The 27,283-nt window shown below is 52.3% G+C and overlaps 1 protein-coding gene across 8 annotated transcripts in view; it reads right to left on the reverse strand.

The window, feature by feature from the left end:
• CLEC16A (C-type lectin domain containing 16A) overlaps nucleotides 1-27,283 on the reverse strand; it is a 201,455-nt gene that overhangs the window by 14,398 nt on the left and 159,774 nt on the right. For 2 of the 8 annotated variants that reach the window (XM_087870467.1, XM_087870464.1), the window contains exon 22: nucleotides 2,632-8,323. The exons of the other annotated variants lie outside the window; for them this stretch is intronic. In XM_087870467.1, coding sequence (XP_087726593.1) covers nucleotides 8,266-8,323 — 58 coding nt within the window. In that variant the 3' untranslated portion in view covers nucleotides 2,632-8,265. Of the gene's footprint in view, nucleotides 1-2,631; nucleotides 8,324-27,283 lie in introns of those variants that run through there. 8 annotated transcript variants of the gene reach the window in all.

Raw genomic sequence — 27,283 nt, forward strand, 5'->3', positions numbered from 1 at the left:
CTGGGCACACAGGGAGAGCGGAGTGTTCTTTATGACAAAAGGAGGCCCATCTGAAGGAGCCCATCTGGGAGCTCCTTTCCTGCAGACCATGGCTTTCTGTCCTTTCTACAGCCTGCTTCTCTAAAGGGCCGTAGCTTCTGATTTTATTCACTAAATACAAGAAAGCTCCCATGGAGCCAGAGCCTTGTTGACGATCCCAGGGGGCTACACGGACTGTGGGGGCTTCTGCCTCTGCCCCCGTGAGCTGCACAGGACCATGGTCAAGGTGCTCTGCGGAGCCTGAGGCTTCTGCCCTGTAATTTAGAAGTGGCAACAAACTGGAGCGGGGATTTGCGGGGCGGAGCATGTCCTCCTTCTAGCTCAGAGTGGGGATCCCAACCCTCTGGGCCAATCACATCAAGCCTCTCCACTCCCTGAGCACACTCACTCCAGCCAGCCCCAAACCTCATTCATGTCACATGCACTGGCTGAACTTCACACAGTCCAGCTCCCACGGACACTTCTTCCAGAAGGTTCCCTAGGCTCTGACCTTGCTTTTCTCAGATAACTCAGGAAGTCGGCAGGGGGTTGGGCGGTGGTCAGCAAACTCTGGCCCGCGGTTTTGTAAATAAAGTTTAACTGGAACCCAGCCAGTGTCCTTCGCTTGCATACACGTTCTGTGGCTGCTTTCAAGCTACACTGGCAGCACTCAATAGTTGCCATGTGGCCCGCGAAGCCGTAAATATTTTACTCTCGGGCCCTCGACTGAAGCAGCACACTGAGCCTGGGCTCTGGCACCAGGAAAGCTTCGGTTCTATCCCTGATCTGCTCGCTTACCAGCCCGTGGGGCAAGTCCCTGCACCGTCCTGAGCCCCCTTCCCTTCACCTACAGGTGGGTAAACATGGGCCTGGCGGGGGTGGGGGGTGGGGACCTGCGGCTTCATCCCTCCCCTTAGGACTAGTGGGATCCCCTATCTGGCCACTGCAGAGGGGCTATTTTGTATTAACGTTTGTGCAAAGTTATTTTTGTCTACAGGTTAGCTCTTTAAAAGCCACGTCTTTACTGTTTTATTGTATTTTATTTATTTATTTAAGATTTTATTTATTTATTTGACCCACAAAGAGAGCACAAGTAGGCAGAGCGGCAGGCAGAGGCAGAGGGAGAAGCAGACTCCCTGCTGAGCAGACAGCCCGATGCAGGGGCTCCATCCCAGGACCCTGGGATCATGACCCGAGCCGAAGGCAACCGCTCAACCGACTGAGCCACCCAGGCGTCCTATTTTATTTTTTTGTGATTTTTTTTTTATACTTTGAGTATAGCTGACATGAAATGGGACATTAGTTTCAGGTGTCCCACTTCGTGATTTTCAAGTTTATACATAATGTTATGTTCCTAAGTGTAGCTTCCATCTGTCCCATTACAATGCTATTACAATATTAGTGACTCTATTCTTTATGCTCTTTTTATTCCTGTGACTTCCTCATTCCTTAACTGCAAGCCTGTATCTCCCTCATCCCCCTCCCCTCGGGCAAGTGGGGTCTTTATTTATACCCCGAGCCAGGCCCTCCAGGTTTTGCAACCTAACAGCAAGTGGATGTGAGGCCTTGCGGGAGCGTGGTGGGTCAATTCACCAGCTTCTCTTTTGTGGAGGGCAGTATTCCCCACGCCCCAGCTACTGCGGACGGATGTTTGCTTGCAGGGAGAATAGCAGGACTGACGTGGTGGAGCTCCCAAGAAGAGGCATTATGTGATATACCGTGTGCATCTGCGGCCGAGGGGGAGGCTCAGATTAGCTACGGCAAACGTCAAGGCGAATGTGAACGCCAGTCGGGAAGATTCCCAGGGGGCAATCAGCCGCAGCCCCGTAGCACCGGCTTTATGGCTGCTTACTTCTTAATCACTTCAAGTGGTAAACCCCCAAGTTTACAAGCTGTTAACTTGACTGGAAAAGGAATCACGCCTTAACAAATCAAAACGTCAAGATGGCTTTTCCCAAGCTGCCTAGTGATCAGAGCAAGATGGCTTTTCCCGAGCTGCTTAAGTGATTACAGCAATGAACGCAAGGGCCTCCAAGTGTGGTAACAGGGTTGGGACTAAGCCTTTTATGCCTCCGACAACGCCCCAGCCAGAACAGAGGGATGGCATAGCTGTCACCATGGTGGTCACCCACCCCTTCTCTTACGACACAAGTCTTCTGTTTAGAGCCCTGGCTTACTGCTCTAAGACCTCTGGGGTGGGGCGTGTGTGGCAGCCGATGAGAGGCTGAAAACTGTTGCCAGGAGACTAAAGGGCCTTCATTTTGGGAATGGATGAGGGTCAAGCCGCATACCTTTTGTTTGTGCGGAGAAATAAATAGGAAAAAAAAATCACCAACTTCGGATACCACCTGTTTGCAGGGTCTAGCTGAGCAGAGACAAACGAGCACATCTTCCCCTTGCCGGCTGCTGCTAAAACCTCCCTTCCTTCTTTGCCTGCCTTTGCACTCCTCTCCCTTCCCCCACAGCGTTGGGCACGCAGAAAGGCTCAGTAATTTTTTTCTTTTTCTTTCCTTTTTTTTTTTTTTGCCAAGTGCCCAGATTCTTGCTGTCATTTCAAGGGACTCCTTCTCAAATTGAGGTCGCAACCACTGTGACAGCCGGTTTGACAAGTCAGAGGGCCAGGAGGGCTCTGAAAAGAACTCACAATTCCTACGGCCAGAGTGCCAGTCCGCCAGCTCTTGCTCCATCCCTGCGAGGCAGTTCTGGATGAACTAGCTTCGGTGGAGGTGCCAAGGGGCTTTCTGGGCACGAGTCAAACACACATGGACTGCCAAGTACTGGCAAACACACACAAGCTGGAGATCATGGGACAAAGGCACAGACAAGACAGGCTTCCCTGAGATCTTCTCCAGCAGATAAAATTCTTGGCTTTCCCCGAGTTATGTGTCAAAAACAGCCTGCGAAATGTGTATCAAAGGCCATACGATTTTCACACTGTCTGACTGAGTCCACAGTCTACAACTTCATGCTGTGGAGGGCACTGTGGGCGGATCCCCACAGTGAATGATACTGGTCTGTGTACCAGGGAGCTGAGAGTCGACATGCCCAGGAGTAGGGGAAAGGCCATATGAATTCAAATACATCCAAGTGGTGAAATCCTTTGCTGGGGTTAAAAATGCTGGTGAGAGAGAAGATTAAGTATGGAGGAAAATGCTTGAGGCAGTAAATGAAAAAAGATTAGAAAGAGCATGTCCCACATGTCCCTGTTGTTTAACAAGAAAAAAGAAAAGGAAAGGAAAGGAAAGGAAAGGAAAGGAAAGGAAAGGAAAGGAAAGGAAAGAAAAGAAAAGGAAAGAAAAGAAAAAAAATCAGGCTCTGCCTCCCTCCTTGAGCGGAGCGGAGCTCGTAGGGATCAAAGCTAAAGTCATGGGAGAACCAGGTGGTTTTATTATATGAGCTTTTGTTTTAGTTTTTGTGCTTGTCTGAATTTTTTTCAAGATTCCTGTGATGATTATCATTTTGTACCGGACACAGAAGAGAGGATGAAGGCAGGGGCACGAGCTGGACTCCCCTAGGATCTGTTCTGGCCTCCAGAACCCTCTCCCTGGGCTCACTAAGAGCCTCCCCAAAGCTGGGCCCGGCACAGTGCTCCTGAAGCTGGCCGCCCGCGCCAATGGCGAGCCCCATCCCCTGCTTTCCAGGAGCGTGGGTTTCACACGGGCAGCCCAGGGTCTTCCTGCTGCCCTCTGGCCCTGTTCTGCCAGTTATTCTGGGAAGATGAACTCATGAGTAACTTTCTGGCATGTGTCAAGCACAGATATACCACAAAAAGGTCAGCCTTCTATTTTAGGCCCCTGATAGAGGGAGCACTGGGCTGGGAGTCAGAACCCCAAGTCCGGGTCCAAGCTCTGCCCAAATGGCTTTGTGACCTTGGACACGCCTTCTCTCCTCTATGGGCCTCCACGTCTTGATGCAGAAAAACAAGACAGTTAGTGAGGATCTCTTGGCTTCAACGGCCAATGGCTTTCTTTTTACCTAGAAATCTGAATTTGATTTGAACCCTCTGACCTTTTTGGGAGGGAGGCAGAAGAGAAATGTACCTTGAGTACACTTTGTATACACCCCTTCTCTCAGAACGCACATTAAAGCTTTCCCCGCGAGAACCAGCTTGCTGTGTGAGTCACGGTCCAGAGCTGGCTGGCAGCAGCCCAGGGGCTCATAGATGCATTTTGTGTCACTCACATCATGTTCATGGGCCGTTCGTTTTCGGTACCCCCATTTACACATTGGGAGATTATATCTCCAACTTTTGGCTTCTTAAAATGTAGAAGGATCTGGCATCACTGGGCCCCACTCCCAATAATGGCAACTGAAGGGAGGGAGGGAGCGGATTCCTTCCCCTCCCCACCCTGACGTGCCTTGCGCTCCCAGGTGTTCCGGTTGTTAATCTCGATTTATGCTTAGATTCTTGGTCAAATCCCCAGACTCAGAGAAGTTCCCAACCCAGAGACCTTTGTGTCATTCCCTCCTCAAACCCTATCCCCCAGAATCACCAGCAGGGCATTTCAAGATGGGGCCGCCTGCCTCCAGCAGCCCAGGTGGGTCCTCAGACCGACTGGCAAGAACCACTTGCTCTCTGCCTCATCTGGGCTGTTCCCTTGGTTTGGAATTCTCTTTTGCCTCTTTTCTGCCTCCATAAATCCCTTCCCCGTTCTTGAAGGCTCATGCAGGTCAGGGCCAGCTTGGGCCAAGAGTTTCTGCAACCAAGGGGGTGACCTCTTCTCTCCTCTGTGCTCCAGCAGCTGGCCTGTCAGCTGTAGAGGAGATGGCCTTCCCAAGGAGGGCCGAAGAAACTTCACTGCAAAGATGCTTCGGTGGTTTCTACAACTTTCCTTACTTTAACAGCTAACACCTGGGATCCTCTGGGGTTGAGAGGATTTTGGACAGTGTTTCTGAAACTACAAGCTGTCTCCCAATGCGCATTTCCCTCTTTGTCTAGTTACAGGCCCTGGCAGCTAGGCATGGCCATGTGGCTAACTTACAGACAAGGACATAGAAATGAGAGTGGCATGTTGGATTTCTAGGCAGACGTCTTAAAAGGAAAGAGGGATGCCTTCCTCCATTGTGCTTCCTGAAACATGGATGTGACGGCTGGAACTCTAGCAGCTATTTTGGACCAGATGAGTCACATATTAGCGACAGCAGAGCATGGAGCAGGTGGAGGCTTGGGTCCCTGATGCTTTGTGGAGCACCTGAGGACCTTCATCCAGGCTTCGTCTACTTAAGAGGAAAATGAACATCTCTTTGGGGTTTTTCTCTACTATGTAGTTGAACCTGATCTTAACTGACAGTTGCAAAAAAGCTTTGTTAAAGTAGGAATGTAAGCTGAGCTCTGTGGGGACAGGGACTGGCAGGTCTCCAGACGTGGTATAGGAAAAGCTGCCCTGCACTTTCTGGGGGAGTTCTGGGAGGGGTGGAGTGCAGAGAAAGAAGGGGCAACTGAGATGGGAGAGGCGGCCTTCCTCAACCCCCACCCCCAAATCTTCAGGAAATGCTCCTCCAACTCTTTCCTTGTGTGGTGCAAGTGGACTTTTCAAGGGGAAACCAGGGAACAGACTGAGTTTCCGTCTGGGTTCCCACCAGGCCACACAGAGATGATGCACGAGGGCCAAGACCTGAAAAGGGTGGGGACCACGAGAGACCAGAGGGTGGGAAGGCTTACCTGTGTGCAGGAGAACTTGGGGGTTTGACCCAAAGGTTTCCTAGATCTCTGAAGGCCAGGGAGACCCCAGCTGACCTCTGTGCTCTGCCCAGAGCTTGTGCTGTATGGCACACTGTAATTCCTCTGAGGACGTCGGTTCCAGGAAGGATCCGACGTGGCTTAAATTTTAAACCGCAAACCCAAGTGCCACAGGTACTGACAGCCACCGAAACACAAATGACATGACGAGAGTCCAACAATGAAATGCAGGTGGAAACTGAAAAATCACAGCAGAACAGCCTCCAGTGGTGGGAAGCTGACATCACCATTTGGCTCTGTGCTTCCTGGGAGCCAAGACCTCAAGAAAAACTGTCCTGAGTGACCTCGCTCTCGTGACACACTGTCCCTACACCTTCCCGGAAGACGCAGCTGCCTGCCTGGAGATGGGGCCCCATTCTGGAAACATAATGCCATCTTACTGCACTCTGCAAACGCTTTTTTCTGAGCAGAGGAACTCTCATTTACACACGAGCTAAAAATGGAAGCCCCTGGCTTAGGGTGCCTGACCATGGGTGGGCTTCTGCTGGCTTTTCCAGAACCTTCTGCAGAGCTGACCTCTGAACCTCACAGAGACGGCAAGCGGGTACCGTGAAGGCTGAGGCCCACAGGCTGCAGACATGAGCATCACAGGGCTGGCCCAGTAAGGTCGGCGAGTGAGGAGGGGCCTGCACGAAGGGCGGAAGGCCCTCCCCATCTGCCAACCACTTTCCCTTATTTGGTTCTGATGAAGGCATTGAGAAACAGTTCCCTTCTGTCCGGAAAATAAACACGACGCATGGACATTCGGCCTCTGTGTCAGGGGGACGGAAGGCACTGGTCAAGCGCCTGGAGCGAGCAGGAAAACGCAGTTCCCCGGCCTCTCCTAATGGCCGCTGCCTGAGAGCAAGGGCCTTCGTGTGGCCACTGTTTCCTGCTCCGCAGGAGGACCTGGATATCCGGATTTTAAGTAAAACCTCCTGATTTTTAAAATTGTTGACAACTTCATTCACATTCCACTTTCTGAGCAAGAAGCAGGCCACCCCGGGCAGGCCAAACCCAGCGCGTCTCCCTTCTGCATGGGCCATGAGCGCACGGCCTCTGCTCCGGGCGGGGACCAGGGTGTCGGTGTCCAGGCCTCGTGGCCGAGCACCTGACGCGCAGCTTTGGCATCTGCAGTACGAGCCTCTGAGCTGCTTCGGTCTCCGGGGGCTGTGCTTTGGGGAAGCCCAATTTTTAAGAGCCCTCTTTAAGGCAAAAGCTCTAAGACTTCGAGGCGAAGGCTGCCTATCTTAGCAAAAACCAACATTCATTCGTGCTCCTTCCACACTGAAAAGCATCAAACAAAGCCTGCCAAGGGTTGCTGATGCCGAAGCAACCAAGGCACTTTGATGTTCTCCAGCGTGAGGGAGGCCCGCGGGGCGAGGGTGCCCTGCCTGAGCTTGCCTTGCGTTGGCAAATTCACAGTGCCCACTGCAGCTCAGGTTTTCACGATGCGATGTTTGTGCTTCCTCACCACCCCTTGTGCTGCTGGGCAACAGTCAGAAATCAATATGCCTTGTGACCTCATGCACAGAACCGAAGACAGCAAGTGTGGCCACGGCCTAATTTCTCCCCTCGATGGCTCCTTCCCTGGCTTTACCCTTTCCCCTCCCAGGGCAGTGGGCCAGGTCCTGGTGGGGGGAAGAGTGCCGGTGGGACTGAGTTTGGAGACCCAGCCTGCAGGGAAGGGGGGCTCGGGGCAGACTGCAGCCTATGGGGTCTACGGGCCACACGGAGCTTTCTCATCTGCACTCTGGACTCAAGAGGCTGGCTCTGAAGCCTGCCCTGCCAGCAAGATGACAGCGACACCCAAGGGTGGTGGGGGCCAGGGCCCATGGAGTGGTGTGGCAGCCACACCAGAAAAGCTGAATTACCTGCCAACTCTTCAAAGAGCATGTGTGGGGGGTACTGAGGAGGCAGGCTTCAGATTCGAGCCCCATAAGAGCACACCCACAACGGGCCAGGCCAGGCCTGGGTGCTCACCCAGGATTCCTCCAAGGAATTCACACAAAAATGAAAGAATCTACCAACACGGGTGCAGGGCTCAGAAGCCTGCAGGCCAACAGGACCCCTGGGGGGGGGTCCCTCACAGTCCCTTCCCCTACTGCTAGGACTCTTGACAGTCTGGTGAAGGTGGAAGTCTCCGGAATCTGCACAGAGACCCTTTCAGTTTTCCTTTCTGGTGACCCACACATGATGTACTGTTTTTGGGGGGGGGGGGGTGTACACAAAACTCTGGGCTTTAGGGGCCATCTACAGGCTTTCCCCCAAGTGGCCGTTGGAAGCCATTTCTGATTTTCTTCACGTGCACTTCCTATCCAGTCTAGGGGGACAAAACAGGCGCTTGGGAAAGGGGGCGTTTCTAATGCCTCCCTTGGCCAGGCCTGGGCAACCTCAACACAGGCGACCCCTAGATCACTGACTGGCTGCACCTCAAAATGCTTAAAGTCTTTTATTTCTGGTTGCTTTTCAAGGGATAACATGTCCAACATAACAAAAATAGCTGGAAACTTGCAGAATCTCTTAGCCTATAGCTCTTTATCCATGGACAAATCCTCTTGGATTTTAAGGACTATACTTGAAAACCTGCAGAAGAGAGAAAACGGTCTTTCAGTATCTTGCTTTCTTTTGGGGCCGTCTCTGTCTCAGCTTTGTCCCTCCAAGTGTTCCTGCTCCTAGGTGAGACCTGCCTGAGTGGGCTGCCACCCGTGGAAGCGCCAAGGCCTCTGTGTCCCTGAGGCTGCCGGGGTGCGGCTGGGCGGCGTGGACAGCAGCACGATGCTGTCCCGGCGCCCTTCTGCTGCCCTGAACACGGGTACCTCTCCAGGCCAGAGAGGCCCAGCGGCATGTGGGGGTCATGGGTGGACTAGGTCTCTGAGGATCACTTCTGGCGGCATCACCTCGCTCTGCCAGGACTTGGGTGTCATTCCTGAGGCCTGGGTCCCTGCTTTGCCCAGCCCCTGCCCTTTCCGGTGGCATTACCGTCTGTACATTAGTAAGCACAGAGCTCCACAACAGTCTCTCAGCAAAGGCACTAGAAAGCTCAGCAGTGGCCACCTCGGCTGCCCCTCTACTGAGGTAGGAAACAGGGCTGAAAGAACAGCGAGAGGGAGGCGGGTTAGATAGCTGTCAGGGCAGGGGGTCACCGACCCCGGACTCCTGTGGTCCCAGCACCCAAGGGGGCAGAATCTGGGACCCCTGGCCCTGGGCTGGGGTGAGTCAGCTATAGCCTTGCTTGCAAAGGACACCCCCCCTGAAGCTCTCGCCAGCCTTTGCATGGCCTGGTCCTTTCTGGCGAGTTTCTCATCTCACCAGCCCGGGTCTGTGCCCGCCTTGTGTGTTCTCCAGAGTGGCGGTGTGCACAGCGGCCAGGGAATCAGTTCTGATCTTCTGCAGAAGGCATGTGCCCTTGGTGCACGCTTAATACGCTCCCAAAGCAGAGCCACGCGCCCACGGCCCTGGTTGCGTTTGCATGTTTGCCAGGACTCGGGCCACGGAGCGGGGTGGTTAACTTCCGCAGCTGGGCCACGCCACTGAAGCCTCTCCTACTGTGTGTTTCAACAGACTGGGGGCAGGCCGGACCAGCAGATGATGACATTCTATGACACATCATCTACAAAAAGAACTGCAGATACTATCTGGAACTACGTGAGTCAGATAGAATCAGGGAGTGTGTGCAGAGCCGCACAAAGATCGCGACGGACGCTGGCCCAGAACAAGTTCCAAAAGCCCTAGCCGAAGTTCTCGAGGAGACAGGACTTTGTCACCTTCTGTCATGGCAGCCCTGTGCGACATAAGCGATCGGCCAGCTGTACGCATGCCTCTGTCATCTATAAGGGAGGAGACTTGAGAAGGGCACACGCGTGGCTCTGGGCCTGTAGTTCCCACTCTGGGCATGGGGGACAGGGGTGAAGAACGTGGGGGGATCAGGCCACCCCTCGAGGGAACCGCAAGGGAACCATTCACGCTGCAAGCCGGTGTGCGCTCACATGTCAAGGGGGTGACCACGGCACCCCTCACGGTGCAGCGAGGCCTGAGGGAGGTGGTAGAGTTGAAGTGTTCAGTTAGCTAGCTGTTTTTATTATTTAACTGGCATGTGTGGTCCCTGGAACTTGGGTCCAATGAGGCAAGAACTGAGGATTTTCAGTTCCACGAATCTTCACACGGCGGGGGGGGGGGGGTGGTATGTGGCAGAAGAAACGGCTCAGCACCACGCAAAGCAAGGTTCTTTCTCGTGTGATCGGTTATGACTGAAGGTCTTAGGAGTTAATAGACACAAACATCTAAGTTTAAGGGATTTATATGCAAACAGTATATGAAGGGTGCCTGGGTAGCTCAGTCAGGTAAGCGTCCAACCCTTGATCTCAGAGTTGTGAGTTCAAACTCTGCTTTGGGCTCCACCCTGGGTGTGAAGCCTACTACAAAACAAAACAGAACAGAACAAAACAACACAACACAACAGTGTGTGAGGAGGCGGTGCTCTTGTTATCTGTTATGTTTGGCTCGAGAATGTGTTCTATTAGTTTCTTGGCTAGGGGGTTGAATGTATTGGGTGGAACCAAATGAAAGTGTCCTTCTTAAAGACGTGCACTGGGATAGACTCATGGAGGAAGGGCAGCCGACGGCCAGGTGTGCATCCAAACAGGTGGCTCCCCTAGGTCTCCCTTCCTCTGTCCCCAGCGTATCCTGTGTGCGTCTGTGTGTACCTCCGTGTGTGCACGTGTGCTCCCCTCTCCAGTTTAGATTCGTCTTTTCATTTCCAGAAGGCAACTGCTTCAACAAAATGCTTGGAAGTGATCTTGGCGCTGAAGGAGGTGTCTGTCTTCTTGATGGAAACCCCCCGACAAGGGGGCTTGTGAGGCCTCGGAGGGGCTTCTCAGATGGGCCCTGGTGCCCTCTGTGTTCCCTTTGTGCTTCCTTGCAAATGCTAAGCTAATGTGTTTGACGCTGAAATCACCCGGCTGTTCTGCGTTTATAGTTTTCACTTATTATGTTTTTTTAGTATTATTAATATTTCATCATAAAAGTATTGATTTCCTTTAACTAAGAGACTTTAAAGTTTGCTGCATCCTTAAGCATGATTTTATTATGTCTTGGGGCCAAATGTTTTTTCCTTCCCCCCACCCAAAGGAATTGTTCCCCTTTTATATAATGTGTGTCAAGAAGAAAAAAGGAATTGATTCACAGAATTCTGCCTTATAGGCAACTTTTAAGGAATGTATATAGTAGGAAGACTGGAGAGACCTCTCCTAAACGTGACCATGGGGTCTCACTGTTAAGCCTTTTCCTCTCTAGAGGTTAAGAGCCAAAGCACAAAATTCATATTAAAATATGAGACAACTCAAAAAAAAATATGAGACAACTCTAAGAGAAGCTAATATGGGACAATTAAGACAACTTCAGACATGACCTCGAAGCTTAAAAACTCCTTGCAAGTGCCCCGGGATTCATCAAAGCCTCGGTTTTCACAGTCTTCCCCCTTCCTTCCTTTCAGAAACCCAACAGAAAGCAAGGAGACATGCTGCTGGGTTGGGGTTGCTTCAAAGAGGCTCTGCGTCCCCCCCATCCGAAGCACTGGGGTCAGAGGCCGGCCACAGAGAAAGGCAAAGGGTGCCCGGTTTTGCAGAACGTGTCCAGGAAGCAGGCCCAGGGCAGGAACTGGCAGACCGAATGAAGCTCTCTGAAATATTTAAATATTGAACATCCTTTTTCTCCTTCCTTCACATTTATTATTAACTTGGACCCACATCACTACGTACATTGACTTCATTTCTTCCCAAGAATCCATGACCCAATGGACAATGCTCGGGGCCGGCAAGTGGGGGCGGGGCTGAGATTTGGGGGTTTTTTCTTTCATACCCTCGCTGGAAATCCTTTACGGTCAGCTTGTTTTTAGAGCCATGAATTCCTGGAAACGTCTCAGCCTTTCAATGACCCCTGGCGCCCGAATGCAGATGATTAGTGCCCCAAATATTGACAGACTGGACTTTTTCCCCTTCCCAACAAGGGAGCAGTGTCGGCGCGAGGCAGCACGAAAAGAGGCTGTGGCCACCGGACCAGGGAGGTTGTGCAAACGTCATTCAGACAGGCACTCTATTGTTTGGGACCGTGGTTCCCTCAGCCGGGCCCAGGGAGAAACAATGCCTGTGGTGTCGATGTCAGAAGTGCCTGTTTTAGAAAAACAAAAACAAAAACAACAAAAAACCAGAAAAACAAGAAATCTGTCTACAGCTCCCAGACGTCCTCTGCTCAGTTAGGAGACACCGGGAGGAGGCTGGTGGCGACCCTGCTCTGACACACGAGGCACATCAGATCTCAGCAGCCTGGGCCAGCAGCCAGCAAACTCAGATCCCAGAGCCGCGGCCAGGCGTCACTCCTTGTGAAGAGGAACCTACGGGTTTGGAAACATAAACCTAAAATCTTTCCAGAAAACACGGCAGCACCGTTTCTCGGGAACAAGTAAGGGGGGTCAGGGTGGACCATCTATCATGCCCAGGCAGAACGCGGCCGCCCTCCTGTCAAAAAGAAGCTCCTTTGGACCCGCCAGCAGGGTAAGCTGGTAGTAGGCATTTGTTTTTCCTGGGCTTTTATCTGTTCAAGTGAAACTGTCCCAAATGACCGGCCTCCAGCTTCCACTTTCTTTTAAAAGACAGTACTACATTTGAGATCGATGTTTTCCCCTGAAATGCTGGCTAAATTTATCCTTCCCTGCATCCTGCTCTCTGGTCTCTGCACTAAGCTGGCGAGCAGCGCGGGCCCGGCCTTGCTGAGGGAAGCATCTGTCTTGCAACACTCGCTCCTCACTGGGAGCGCGCAAGCACCTCGCCCCGGCCTGTCCTTCTGTTCACAGCATGCACCAAATCCCCAGTTCTCTTCCAGATTCCTCTGTCGCCTCATTCTCTCAAGTCTCCGTGAGTGAAGCCCCCGGCTGCCTGAGCTCTCATCATCTGTCCTGAAAAGCCATCAGGTTGGCTGGCTTTGAACGGCTCTTGAAAACCCCCTCCCCGGCCTCCTCTCCCCAAAGTGGCTGGCTGAGTGCTCATTATTTGATTGCCTCTCGAAGTAGCAGGATGATGTAGCTGCCGTGGGCTTCATGGACTGAACTAAACCAGAGAACTTACTTCTGTCTCCTGGTCTGGCTTGGCAAACTGCCCTGTGAGTGAAATTTCACTGATTGATTTAATGCCTGATGCCCAGAAAGCCCAGGATTTCTGAAATCTCTATTCGCATATGCGGCTGCAAGAGAACAGGCCCCAAACAGACACTTTGGGCTACAGCTTCTATTCTGCTGTTAACCTGTGGACTCTCTTTTTGGCAGGAATAAGAGATAAAATAAGAATGAGGCCAGAGGGAGAGAATGCACGTGCCCCTGCCAGCGGGCACGCTGGGGAGGGATTCTGCCTTGAAGCACCAGGCAGGCTGGCATTTCTGGAGGGCCCCACTGAATGCAAGTGTGGGGTACAGGTATGGTCAGCTGGGTAGCCCCCACCCCGCTCTGCTGTCTGGGAAGCAACCTGGCACGGTGCTACCAAGAGCCTTAGATATAGGCATTCTTGCTGATCCTAAGAAATGATTTCCAAAGGAGTAACTGGAACGATGGACAAAGATTTCTGTGTAAGGAGACTCATCACAGGTGAGGCATACAGTGCAGCGGGAACAACGTGCATAGCCACTAGGAGTGGCCTGGCAAAGTAAATTTCGGTGAAACTGCAGACTGTTAAGACTTGAATTGTGTCTCCCCCAAATTCTAATGCTGAAGTAACCCCCTGGTACCTCAGAATATAACTTTATTTGGAAGCAAGGTCATTCTGCCGATGGAAGTAGTTGAGATGAGGTCATTAGGGGCGGGGCCCTAATCCAGTGTCAGTGGTGTCCTTACCTAAAGGGGAAATGCGACACCAAGGCGTGTGGCTGGGTGGGGGGGGGGGGGGATTGTCCACGTGAAGATGAAGGCATAGACCAGGGTGACGCTTGGACAAGCCAAGGAACCACAAGACTGCCAGCAAACCACCAGACGCCAGGAGAGGGGCATGGCTCCTCCTGACCTCCTTCAGAAAGAGCCAACCCTGCCGACACCAGCTTCCAGAACCGTGAGACAATACATTCCTGTTGTCCTGGTCACTATGTCCCCAGCACTTGGTGACGGCAGCTGTGAGAAGCCAATACTCAGACCATGGACTGCTATGCAGCCATTGGCAATGACGTGTAGGAAGGGGTATTTGGCCACACAGGGACGGGCTTCTGAGGGCAGCAGTGTCGTTCAAAGAGAAACCCCACAGCCCAGCAGCTCTGAGCCTGGGCTGCACGTGTGTGCAGACAAGAAGGTCCATCGCAGTGCAGTCTGGGATAGTGCAAGCCTAGAAACGACCAAATGCCTAGCCCAAGACACCCGTGGGCCCACACTATAGAATACCACACAGCCACAAAAAGGAAGGAGCGAAATCTGTACCTGTTAACACGGAAAGATTTTTACTCACAGTGGTGTCTGAAAATCAAGCTGCAGAAGGATATTCAGAATTCCAATTCTGTGTAGGTTATAAGGGGGGGGGCAGCCCAAACCATAAGACAATTACAGATCCATGACCCCTTCTCTCAAACCCTTGAGGCTAGACATGTTTTAGAATCTAGAGTCTTTAAGGCTGAAAAGACCGTGTGGCACACACACATATATTATGTCACACCCTCAGCTGGTCTCTGTCAGCTAAACCCCAAAATACTGCATTTCTGCAGGAAAAAACCCCACATATATTCGCAATAAATGGCGTCTGCAACTCTTATAAATAGGCTACAAATAGTTCAAGGCAGGTTTTGCCACCAAGTGAGTTATGAAAAATCTTTTCATTTTCAGTGCTGTTTGGATTTCAGAATTGCAGAGAAAAGGCTGTGGCCCCTTCCTGTCTGTTGGTTATGGGCACACGGACAGAATGCAATGGCATGCAGAAGGATTTGGAAGGAGAGGAGACAAACTATGGGATGCCTGGGGAGGGGTGAGAATAGGGAAGAGTACTCACAGGGGACTTAAGTCCCATTTGTAATGCTTTTTTTTTTTTTTTTAATTTTTACTTTTTTTAATGAGGAATCAACTCATGTATTTCTTGGGTAGCTAAAAATTAGGGGAAAAAGAGAGAAGAAAGAGAAGACACAGATAAGAAGAAAGCAGAAATATCAACAATGCCTGTCTCAGGGGCGGGAGGACCGTAGCAATTTTTTTCTTGTACCTGTACGGTTTCTAGCGACGAGCTTCTGCATTCGGGTCTGAGTGCACACAGATGAACAGTGTGGGCCTACGGTGATGGCAGAACAGCTAACTGGTGACCGCTCCCCTCCCTCCCTGTCATCGGCAGCTCATCCCTCAGGGCCCTGGTGACCTTGCAGGGTGGCTCCTGGAGTTGCTGCCACCGCCGCCCCTCGGTTGCTCCTGCTCCCAGACTCTGAGCACCTCCATCACCATGAGATATGGCCCCTTCCCGGGGCACTGCTCACACACTGGCCACTTTGATTCATCATCTCTCTTACTCTCTCTGTCCTTTATTTTTCTGCCCTCATTGGCCTTTGATTGCTTTTCGGGAGTTTATCATATTGAACTTTTATCCCTTTCCAGGAAACCCTATTCTTTTTTTCTTCCCTTTCACAATTAATAAATAATTGCGAGAGCACTTCTTTGGACAGAAGCACATCCTGCCTCCTAAACAGAACAGCTGGAGTGTTTCTTTTGGGCTCCTCTGGGCCTCTGAAGGGCACATCACCTGTCACAGAGAAAGAGCATTTTGGTCTGTCGCTGTGCTGTGGGGGAGGCTGCCAGCGGTGTTCTCATTGTGGGAGCTGCTCTGGCCCCCCAGGACCAGGACCGCTGTGCTTTCCCAGCTCTCCTCTAGGGAGGGGACAGGCAGGTCGGGGGCTGGCCAGGGGTACTGATTGCTGGGGTATGGACAGGGGAACAGAGGTACAGTATAAGAGTTACAATGTGGGCTTTGGAGACAGACAGATGGGTTCAAATCCTAGCCTGCTGCCACTGGACTGTTGCCTTGAGTTTCCATTTCTCTGGGTACAATATGGAGGAAGTAATCCCTACCTCACGCACAACCACACCGAGCACGGGGATTGACATGTAGCGATTGGCTGATAAATAGCAGCAGGCACTGCTAAGCCGTAGCTCCAGCCACAGCTCTGAGCACTTCTCTCCAGACAACCTTCACCAATTTCTACCACGCAAGGAGAGGAGCACAACTGGCCCTGACCATCTCCACGAAATAACGTGGAGACTTTCGGATTACATTTCTTTAAAGCCACTGGAGTGAGCTGGACAGAGTGGGGGACATATCACCTAACCTGCACCAGGAAGGGACTCCCGGAGCAACAAACAGGTGTTGTTCACCTGTCTTCTGTCTCAGATCCACAACACAAATTGCTTGCCACTTCAGAGGTTTTCAACAAATGCTCAAAGCAGTGATTTTAATACCTACTTTCTTTCCCAGAAGCCTTGCTTCTGAGGTCAGACCACAATCAACAGAGATTTCTGGAAAGGTATGAAATGCAAACTTATCTCATAATTTACAGGAAAGGAAAGGGAACAGGAGACTATTTTACCAGTAAGAACAGAGTCTTTTCTTCAAAGTCAAAAATAAATGGAAAAAAAGGCAAATTTTAGGGAAGAGGAAGGGTGCCAGGTAAGTCTGCATTGCATCAAGGTTTCCAGATTATTCCTGTGTGGCGGGTTCCAACTTTTTTTTCCACATCTGGACTGCTTTAAGGAAAATGCTGCATAAATTGGACTATTTCATGATCAAATAGGATACAAATAAGATAATCTGGTCTTTAGAAAAAGATGACAGCTTTGTGACAGTCTGACTAGTTTAGAACTGTTTTTAAACACTGAACAGCTTTTGGGGTCCCTGGGTGGCTCAGTCGGTTACACATCTGTCTTTGTCTCAGGTCATGATTCCAGGGTCCTGGGACTGAGCCCCACATTGGGCTCCCTGCTACTCAGGGAGTCTGCTTCTCCCTCTCCCTCTGTACCTCCCGGACTCATTCTCTCTCTCTCTCTCTCTCTCTCTCTCAAACAAATAAATGAAACCTTTAGGGGCGCCTGGGTAGTGTAGTCATTAAGCGTCTGCCTTCAGCTCAGGGCGTGATCCCGGCGTTCCGGGATCGAGCCCCGCATCAGGCTCCTCCGCTATGAGCCTGCTTCCTCCTCTCCCACTCCCCCTGCTTGTGTTCCCTCTCTCGCTGGCTGTCTCTATCTCTGTCAAATAAATAAATAAAATCTTAAAAAAAAATTAATTAAAAAAATAAATAAAAAATAAAAAAAATAAAAAATACAACAGTCTTCTCAAGATATACCTCACATACCGTATAATCTACACATTTAAAAGCTTACAATCCAGTGGTTTTTCGTCTATTCACGGAATTGTGCATCCATCACTACAATCAATTCTAGAACACTTTCGACCCCCTTCTAACTAGTTGTGATTGTAACTTGCAGCCAGGGTCTACAAACACATTTACCCCCCATTACACTAATCGGTCTCTAACCTGGCCTTTTAAAAAACCTCCAACTCCAGATTCTGCCATTTGTTCTCCTGCATGTGGCATAAAACATTTTGTTCTTCACATCAGGCCTGAGCCCATGAACTTCTATTCCGAAAGAATTCATCAGAAACACGTCCTGGGTCAAATTCTTCCTTCCATGCTCTTTGCTCACACGGGAAGAGACCTGGGTCATTGCTGGGAATGCCAGGCTGAACCCCTTCCTAGGAAACAGGACTGGGCTCTGCGCCCCACTTAGCTGGCCAGGGTGGAAAATATTATCAAAGGGGAATTCTGTGCACGAACTGGTAGCAGGTTATCACCTGGACAGCAATGTTTTCATTCCTTGGGAATTTGGGGAGCCTGTAGGCTCACGCATCAACGGCTCTCGCGTCTGTGTGGACTCCTGTCTGGAATGGATTCCTGCCCAGCCTGGCTCCTCCACTTACTCCAGGCCAACAACCCTTCCTCAGAGATGCTTTCCTGGACTTCCTGTCCAGGTCAGATCCCTTTGTTGCATACCATCTCAGCTCTCAGCTGGTTCCTTCAGGGCCCCGAACAGGGTTGACATCTATAGCACCCACAGTACCTGGGAGCTCCAAAGGGACTACTCTGTTCAGCATACATGGTGAACAACGTCTAACACATAAAGGGGGTATTAAAGATTTGTTGGTTCCATCCGTACATGAATTTTTCTCGCTCTTCCTCTATATCCACCCACCCCCCATTCATCCATCCATCCACCTACCCATCCATCCACCTACCCACCCAATCAATACTTGCCAAGCACTGCCTATATGGTTCATCTCCCAGTGCAGCTCCAGGAGCTGGGCATTTAGCAGAAAACAAAACAACGTCTGCTCTCTTGAAGCTTATAGTTCAATAATGGGCTGGGGAAGGACAGGGCATGGGGTAGGCAGACAATGAAGAAATAGAAAATGTTGGGTGGAAAGGAATGCTATGAAGATAACTGAACAGGGCAGGGATTTTTTGGAGTGCTGGGAGTAGGGAAGCACTGTGAGTTACACATGATGGTCAGAAAGTACCGAAAGACAGAGCTCTGACAAACAACCCTAAGGCAGTGAAGACAGAGCCATGCAGGTACTTGGGATGAGAGCACTCGGTGTAGGGGCTGGAAGGCGGGCAGGCTGGGCCATGTCAAGGCTCAGCCGGGGGCTCCTGTGGCTGCCCTGGAGTTGGCCAGGGGGACAGTGAGGAGACGTGAGGTCTTGAGGGTCTAGACTGTGTGGGATCTTGGGAGCCAGTGTAAGGAATCTGGCTTTCATTCTGAGTGAAAGGGGAGCCAGTGACAGACTTAAGCAGAAGACACACATGATCTGACTTACACCTGAAAAAGATCTTTTTAGCTACAGAGATGGGAACAGACTGAAGAGGCCTGGGCGTGGGGGTTGGGGGTTGAGGGCGAGGAGGTGGGCGGAGGTTGGCAGGATGATCAGGGCGATTCTGAAGGCCACAGTCAGGAGTCAGCAAACAACATCCTGCAGGCCAAATGCCAAATACTGCAGTGGGCCTGTTTTTCTAAGTGACTTTTTTTTTCACTGAATGGGGCCATGTCCGCTCATTTACATATTATCAGGGGCTGTTTAGCTGCACTGGTAGAGTAAAACTGTGACAAGCAGCACATGGCCAGTAAAGCCTAAAATTTTGACTGCCGGGCCCTTTAAGAAAAGTGAGCCAATCCCAGCCCAGGAGATGGGATACAGTGGTGGGAGGGACTGGACCCTGACCGCATTTCGCAGGTGCACTAACAGGCCGGGTGAACTCTGGCCCTGGAATGAACAAGCGCTTGGGTCTCCAGCTGCTCTATGTGACAGCTTGTTTTCAGCTGCTGCTTCTTTCCAGCCAAGTATAGGTCATCACATCCCACAGGCAGCCCAGCCTGGGGCTGGCCCCCATGAATGACCCTGTCTTCCTGCTGCCAGGCTGGTGTGTGGTCAGTTTAGAGGGCAGCCTTTAGCACTAGCACCCTCCTGCCCCAACCTGAAGCCCATCAGGAGCTCCTGTGGGCTCCTCAACGAAGTCCAAGACAGTCAGCCCTGCACGGGAGGTCATTCCCACACGGCCTCATCTCCTGCTGCCTCCTGCCCCACACATCTCAGGCCACTTGCAGGACCCACATGCATACCATTGTTTTCATAGCCGAGAGCCTGCCATCATCTGCCCAGGACACCCCATGTTTAACCCGGTCCATCCATCAAGACCTTCCTCCGGACCCCTCCTTATCCTCTGATTCTGGCTGGGCTGACATCCCTTTCCTGGGCTCCCACACCATTACAGCAAGGATGCGCCTACGTAGTGATAGTGCGGTAGGTGTGGTCTTCCCCAGGACACCATGAACTCCTGGAAGGCAAGGCCCATCCAGAACCTTCTACTCCCCAGTTCTTGGCGGAGCATGGTGTAGAGGAGTGCCCGTGATGGGGGTCCTGAAAGCATGCTTGAGCACTGGTCTCTCCTGAAACTGGGCCCAGGGCATCAGACAGATCTGCTCCCAAACCCTGAACGTCCCAGTACTCCAAACTCACTAGGGAGCAGCTGCTCTGATGGAGGAGAGAGCCTGTCTGAGAATGACCGCAGCTCACCAAGCTCTCCGTCCATCTCTGGGGTTCAGTTAATGGGGCTGGTCACTGGAGCGCATCAGATCTATGATGAAGGGACCTCAGTCATGCTGAGCCCCGTGCTGCACAAGCCAACGGTAGGATCACAGTGAAGATTTGTGGATTAAAGAAATGACAATCAGGCCACAGCATCTGACCCCAGTGGTCACTGAGACCCTCTTGTTAAGCCACCTAAGAGAAATTTAGTGAAATCTCTTCATCTCTAATAGTGTTCTCAAGACTGGAGGGCCTTTAGAATGAGCCAGGGAGCTTCAAAAAACACCAATGACCCTCTCCTCACTCTGATTTAACTGGCACTGGGCTTTTCAAATTCTCTCAGGCTGATTCTAGAAATGTGTAGCCAGAGCTGAGGGCCACAGGCAGGGTTAGGCTGGTTCAGCCCAGGGCCCCAGGCTGGAGAAGATCTTGCATGGGCTGGGACTCCATGCTTCTAAAAGGCTGCGCCTCTGACCCCCGGAAACTACAAGGACAGGTCCCGTGGGGTTCTCTGGCTGACCGAAGGGGTCCTAGCTGACTGACTTTCTGACCACCCAGCTGGCCATCTCACAGAAGCTGTGGGGGTACTGGACTATAGAAGGACAGGTCCACCAGCTTGCAGGAGCAAGGAGCTGGCCCAAAGGCCTCTCCGAGCTGAGCAGGCCCTACTGCGTCAGGCAACAGTTGAATGAGGCCACTCTCCAGCCTGAGGCCGGAGTAACAGCCCCAGACACTGCCCAGCACGCTCAGCCCCTCCACTCTTGGGGATTGCACTGCTGTGCCTTGTTTGGATGGGGTTCTGACCAAGGCTCAGGGATGTGCTTACTGCAAGGTAGATGAGGTGGGGTTGGGGGTCAGTTGCCCAAGGGGTTTGTTGGAAAAAAGCCATGTGACAGGGATAGGAGACACTTGCAAAGTGCAGTTTGGGGCTTCTAGCTGTTTGCAAATTGGAGGTCAAGAACTCAACAGTAATTATCCTCCCATGGGCTTGTGAGTTATGGGGCGCTGATCCTTCCGGCAGGCCACCGAGCTATACCAGTAATAACAGAGAATAGGAAATAAGAGTAAAAATAAGAACACAGAGAGGGAGGCTGGCAAGAGCAGGGGCCACGATCAGACAGAGGTAGGATGGAACACTGGAGTCGCTGACTTGCTGTGTAAGTCTAGGGAAGTTCCTTAACCACCCTGGGCCGGAGGAAACTTCAACTGCAAAATAAGCAGAGGTCTGCCTCTCCCCAGGCAGGTTCAGAAGGTGAGATAATGAATCCATGGAACATGCTTGGTACAGAGCTTGAAGATGGCCCATCGAAGGGAGCAATAATCACTGTCACAGAGATGGGGGGCAGGGGAGCCTGACCCTTGTCACAGTGATGGGGAGCTGGGGGAGAGTGCCCCGTCATACTGATGGGGAGCTGGGGAGCCTGACCCTTGTCACAGTGACAGGGAGCTGGGGGAGCCTGCCCCCGTCACAGTGACGGGGAGCTGGGGAGCCTGACCCTTGTCATAGTGATGGGGACCTGGGGAAACCTACTCCCCATCACAGTGATGGGGAACTAGGGGAGCGTGCCTCCTGTCACACTGACAGGGAGCCAGGAGCCTGACCCTTGTCACAGTGATGGGGACCTGGGGAGACTGATCCTTGTCATAGTGATGGGGACCTGGGGGGAAACCTACTCCCTGTCACAGTGACGGGGAGCTGGGGGAGCGTGCCCCCTGTCACAGTGATGGGGAGCTGGGGCAGCCTGACCCTTGTCACAGGGATAGGGACCCAAGGGAGCCTGACCCCTATCATAGTGACGGGGAGCCAGGGGAGCCTGCCCTGTGTCACAGTGACGGGGAGCCAGGAGCCTGGCCCCTCATTCCATGCTCAGCTTCCCTGCACATGCTGTCCCTGCCTGGAACACCTTGTCACCCCCCACCCAGTGTGCTCCAATGAGTCCTCTCACATCAGTCCGTACCACCTACACAGAGAAGCCTCCCTGATTCCCACTGGAGAAGACCAGGTTCCCCATTATTAGCTACTCATTTGCTGGTACAATTATATGAATAATGCTGTTATTTTCACAAGATTGCAAGCTCCATGTGGCAGGGCCATGAGTGTCTGGTTTGCTCATGGCCGTCACCTCGAACCCAAGCCCAGCAGCTGCTGCCCAACAGATGCTCAAGGCATGTATGCTAAGCAGAGGACTTCCACAGAAGCCCACCTTTGTGGAGCCATGACGGCAACGAGCCGAAGAACTCCCCAAGTTCACCTCACTGAAGAGCTTAACTACATATTGGGCCAGCCCTAGAACCTTCCAGAAAGTGTCTAAATTCACCCCTGACCAGCAGATCTTACATCTTCACTGCAGGGGCTCCCGTGCTCAGCCGGCACACAGGCCTTTCCCACTGCAGGTCCCTGCTTTATTATTATTATTATTGTTTTTAAAAGAGTTCTGGCTGAGAGCCAGCCCAGGCTGCAGAAAGTAGGAGAAAAAGCTGTTGATACATCACACCTACTGGGCAGATGTCAATTGGCCTGGGAAAGCCTAGACAAGCACTTAGTGTGGCCCGCCAAGCGCCGGCATCTCGGGCCTGATTCATCAGCGCGCTTGGACAGGCGTGCTCAGAAACCCCGTCTCGGCCCGGGAGCCACGCCGGGCTCAGGAAGCACGTGCGAGGGGCTGCAGTGGAGCTCATGGTGTCCCAGCTACCAAATGCGGCTCCCCCAGGGCAAAGCTAAGAATGTCCTCAGGTCCCCAGGCCCTTAGGAGGACCCTGGGACACAGGATTGAGCAGACTGTGGGGTGAGGGGGCAGAGGAGTGGGTTTCAGCAGCACCACCCACCACTGTGCGACCTGGGAGCAAGTTACTCAACTTCTCTGGGCCTCAGGCTCCTCAGCTGTTAAGGAAGAGTAAGGTTGTTGTGACCTGGGTCAGGGAGACACTTAGCCAGACGCAGGCCATCAGTGAGCCTCAGGAAAGGCTCTTCAGCGGTGGGCGAGCCATTCAGCCATTTCGACCTCACAACTGCTCAAGGGGTAGAGTGCACAGCACGCCAGGGCTTCCTGGAGGTACGACCTGGCTGGTCACCTCGCCTCTAGGGCCTCCCTTCCCCCTCCCGTCCCCTCATGGCATTATGGAGAGTGTGAATGGGAAGTGCTTTGCTGACTCTGAGGTGCTACATGGGGACCTAAGGGGACAGCGCCATCCTCAGGAGCACATCTGTCACAACCAGGCAAGCTGCTCCCAAGCCCATCACCGACCGTGCTAACCAAGGGGGGCACCCACCCTGCCCCAGCTCTCGGCTTCTGGCGGACCCCACTGGCCCCCTGCTCTACTGTCTCCAATCCACTCCCCCCACCCCCTGCGGCCACGAGATGCTCAGACAAACACGGATGAGCTCTGTACTCCCCAGCCTGAAGTTCAGAGAGCTTGGCTGAAATACCCATCTCCCCCCAGCCTGCCACTCCCACCTGAGCAATCTTCTCTTCTACCCACCACCCGGCACCCCCTGCATGCCAGCAGCACCGGGCCTCTAGCTGGCTTACCTGTCCACAACTGCCCCCTCCCCCCAGGACTTCCGGCACAGCAGACACCCCATTTCCATGCCTGCTTCTACGACACAGGCTGCCGGCTGCACGAGGGCTCCGTGCGCGCTTGCCAGAAGGATGCACGGTGGCTGAGGTGGCGCTGGCTTTGGTGGCTCTCACAGGGCGGGTGCCCAGAGGTCCCCTTGACTGGCAGAGCCTGAGAGCACAGCGAGAACACTTGTGAGTGGCCTGGGGGAGCTGGCTAGCTCTCCTGAAAGGGGCTAGAGCCCTGGCCATTAGTCAGGAAGTGCTGGCCTACCACCCCCAAGGTCAACCTGGGCAGGCTGCTCTCAGGCTGGGCCCTGGCTCCCTCCTCTTCAACACCAGAGGCTGTTACACAGGTGTTGTGAGGTCCCTTACAGGGTGCTGGCCCAGAGCTAAGCTCTTGCCCTGGGGAGGGAGGCTCTATTCTACAGAGGAAGAAACCGAGGCTCAGGGGCCTTCCAGAACTTCCTGACAACACACAGCTGTCAATGGGTAGGGGCTGAACAAGCTAGGTGGGCTACCTCCAGGGCATGTGCCCCTACCCTCCTCATGGCGAGAGCTCCCTGGCAGGGCTGTAGCACGGTTTAGAGAGCGCAGGGGCATACTCCTGGCATATGGCAGATGCCCAGATATTGGTAGCTTTTAAGCGGCTGGAGGCTGTGGGTGTCCCAGCAGGCATGAAGGGCCCATCTGCTGACCCAGTGGGGACACAAGTCGGTACAGGGTGTTTTCTGCATCTACTTTCTGCTGAGATGGGGGGAAGAGCTCAGAGAGGGGACAAGGAGCAGGCCGTGCCTCCACCGCGCAGGCACTGTTCCAGGCGCTGCTCTGAGCTGTGGGATATTTTCCTTGGCCATCATGCTGGAGCTCAGTTTTGTTTTGTTTTTTTTAAAGCATTTTTCCAGAATGCCCAATATTTTATAAATGTCAATTATTTCAGAACATCCTCCAGGATACTAAGGCTAGGGGTGGGGGGGCTCATTCCATCCACACTGACTCTTCCTGCCACTGGACTGACTCCATGATTTATGAGGACACATTCCACCTGAGAGGCTGGAGTGTGCGTCCTACCCAGCATCTGAGGCCCAACCGTCAGCCTGTGACGTCAACATACTCAGCCACAACAAAGAGCGACTTGATCTCAGGAGCTCCAAAGAACCTTTAAGTCAACTTAGCAAGAAAGGAAAGAACACTGAGCAAGAGATAACCTTTTTCTCAGGAAGCAGGTAGAAGCATTACAAAGGGCAGGAGTTTGAAACCAGACTCAATATCTCTGGGACCCTGGGTGGGGGCTCTGCATTTGAGTCTTGCTTGCCCCAGCTGCAAAAGTAGGGTTAGCGACATGACGTTTCTCTTTTGATTTTATATAAAGCAACTCACTTAGCGCCTAAGCAAGCACATAGTAGGCATTCAATAAATGGGACTTCCATCCTGGAGCCTTACAAAGTCTGCGAAGTTAGAAGTATGCCCCACAAGGTATGCACCGGAACTTCTACCAAACTTGCACCTATTTTCAGAGAAGTCATTGCAAATCATCCCCCAAACTTAGTATTTCATGCAGTTGAAGCATCTAATGCCCAACTCATGTGGTGATTTCAGGGACTTGAGTTCATGGCAGGCAGCAATGGAGACAAAGTAAAACAATTCATCGGCCTCGATTTGACAGGCTCTGGGTATCTTTTTACAACGACTCTGGGGCTTAAGGAACAGGCTGTTTAAGTGTGAAGAGATGTCACAAGATAGCCATGCCTGCCACACTGGGATAATATTGACTTTTGGCCCTCTGGGAATCTGAGATGTTGAACAAATACTACTCTATGTTTCTGGAGAAAAGCACATTCATACAAAATGCCATGGCTGGACAGCCATAAATAAAGGAAGCTGTACTGAGTCATGGGATGCTGGCTACAGAGAGAAGAGAACTGAGGAAAGTCCTAACCCTAGCGGAGATGCCAGGAGGTAGGAGGAGAACCCGTGGGGGGTGCCATCGTGCCATCATGCCCTGTCTGCAATGACAAGCCAAGCGGAGGGCAGGCCAGCCCTTGGAGGCCCCGGACCCGCTCCAGGGAACCTTTCCAGTCATCACAGTTCCTGAAGGCCTCCTGGACAGAATAATATCCACAAGTAACGAGGATTTTGCTGGCGCAGAAGTTGGGATCGTCAAAATGCCCTTGCTGGCTACATGCACACAGAAGGTCCAGAGAGAAAGTAAGACTCCTTGACAGCTTGCCTTAAACTAGCCCTGGGAGCCTCTCTCTCCCTCCACCCATATACTCCATTGGTCATCAAGTCCTGTTAGAGCCACGGCCCTAGATATTTCTGGACTCACTTCACAGTTACTTGCTCCAGGGAAATCCTTGCGCAATGGTGTGCAGAGCGCTCGTTATTTGTTGAGGACAAAAAATTGGCCCCAACTTGAACGTCCATCAATGGGGGACTGGCTAAATAAACAGTGGTTTGCCCACACGATGGACTGCTCAGCAGCAATAAAAATGAAAGCGGGCACTCTTATGAACTAACAGAAAAAAAAATCCAAGGCGTACTGTTGAGTGAAAACAGTGATCGTCTGTGTGGAAAAACTACAAAGGCCATGCAATGCTGTAGTACAAGCATAACAGGCACATACTCAGAGAAAGGTATAGAAGGAGGTGCACCAAGTGGAGGAAGGGAGTAACTCTGCGGAGAGACCGCTGGTCATCGCTGCCGAGGGCACAGCACCTCCCACTGCGCAGGTGTGGTGTGCCAACAGAAGGGTGGAGAGGGCCTTCCGTCTCTTCCCCGCCCACCCTCTTCTCCTCTGTCCTTCCAGACTCCAGTGAGGCAAAACCCAAGTCCCCTGACTCCTCACTCCTTGGCCTCAGCACCTCCAAGGGCTTCCTCCGGCTCCCAGGGTACAATTCCAAGCCCTCAGCAGGCTGCAAGCCCTCAGCCATTCGTACCCCACCCAGCTTTGCAGCCTGTCTACCTGTCACGGCCCTACCCCTGGCCATGCCACCAAATGTCGCCTGCTCCCTCATGCCTTTTGCACATGTCGTCCTCACCACACCCGCCTCTTTGCTCTGCACAACCTGTTTGTGCGTCTGTCTCCCCCGCCCAGTCCTGTGTGGTCGGCATGCATTTTATTTGACTCCTAAGAGACCCCTGGAAGCACCTGCTATAGGCATCCTCCCTTTCCTGACCCTCTTGGTCTATTTGTCATGTAACTTCCTTGGAACTCTTAAAGTTCCTCTGAAAAAAAATGCCAGCTTCTTCGTCACCTGTCCTCCTCCCCCTGGCGGTCCCCTCCCTGGCCCCTGGCAGCTGCCATGCTTCGAAGAGGCCATAAAGGAATGGGCGCAAAGGAAAGGGACATGTGGAGGGCCCAATGATTGGCGCCTCTCTGTGAACATGCAGCACTATTACTGTGTCTCCCGCCCGGCTTCTGCTTTGGCTCCTCCCACGCTTAGGAGGGTCCTCATGGATCAACAACTCCTTCTTCTCGCCGTCTGCACTCAGCAGTGCCACTTAGTTGGCATCACATCCTCTGGGATCCCAAGGCAGGCACTATGACTGGTCCTTGGGAAGTGCTAAAGTGGTTCTCAAACCCAGGTCCAGGGGGGACCCTGGGGTTCCTGAAGCTTGATTTCAGGGCTATTTTAAGGTAAAAATCAAATCAAGGTGGTCTTTTTCCAGTTCACAGATAAAATTAAGGGCTAGGGTCTTCTCTGTTTCTGGGTTTTACCCCACGAATGAGCCTTTGATCCTTGCCATTTGCTATCACTTTTCCGTTAATGAGAGCCTGCAGGTGGTAGAACAAATGACTCAGCAGCAAAAAATAAACATCTAGAGAAAAAGGCTCATAAAGCTTCTTC

Source organism: Ursus americanus, chromosome 2, assembly GCF_024610735.1.
Source record: "Ursus americanus isolate L20-20 chromosome 2, mUrsAme1.1.p, whole genome shotgun sequence".
NCBI lineage: Eukaryota > Metazoa > Chordata > Mammalia > Carnivora > Ursidae > Ursus > Ursus americanus.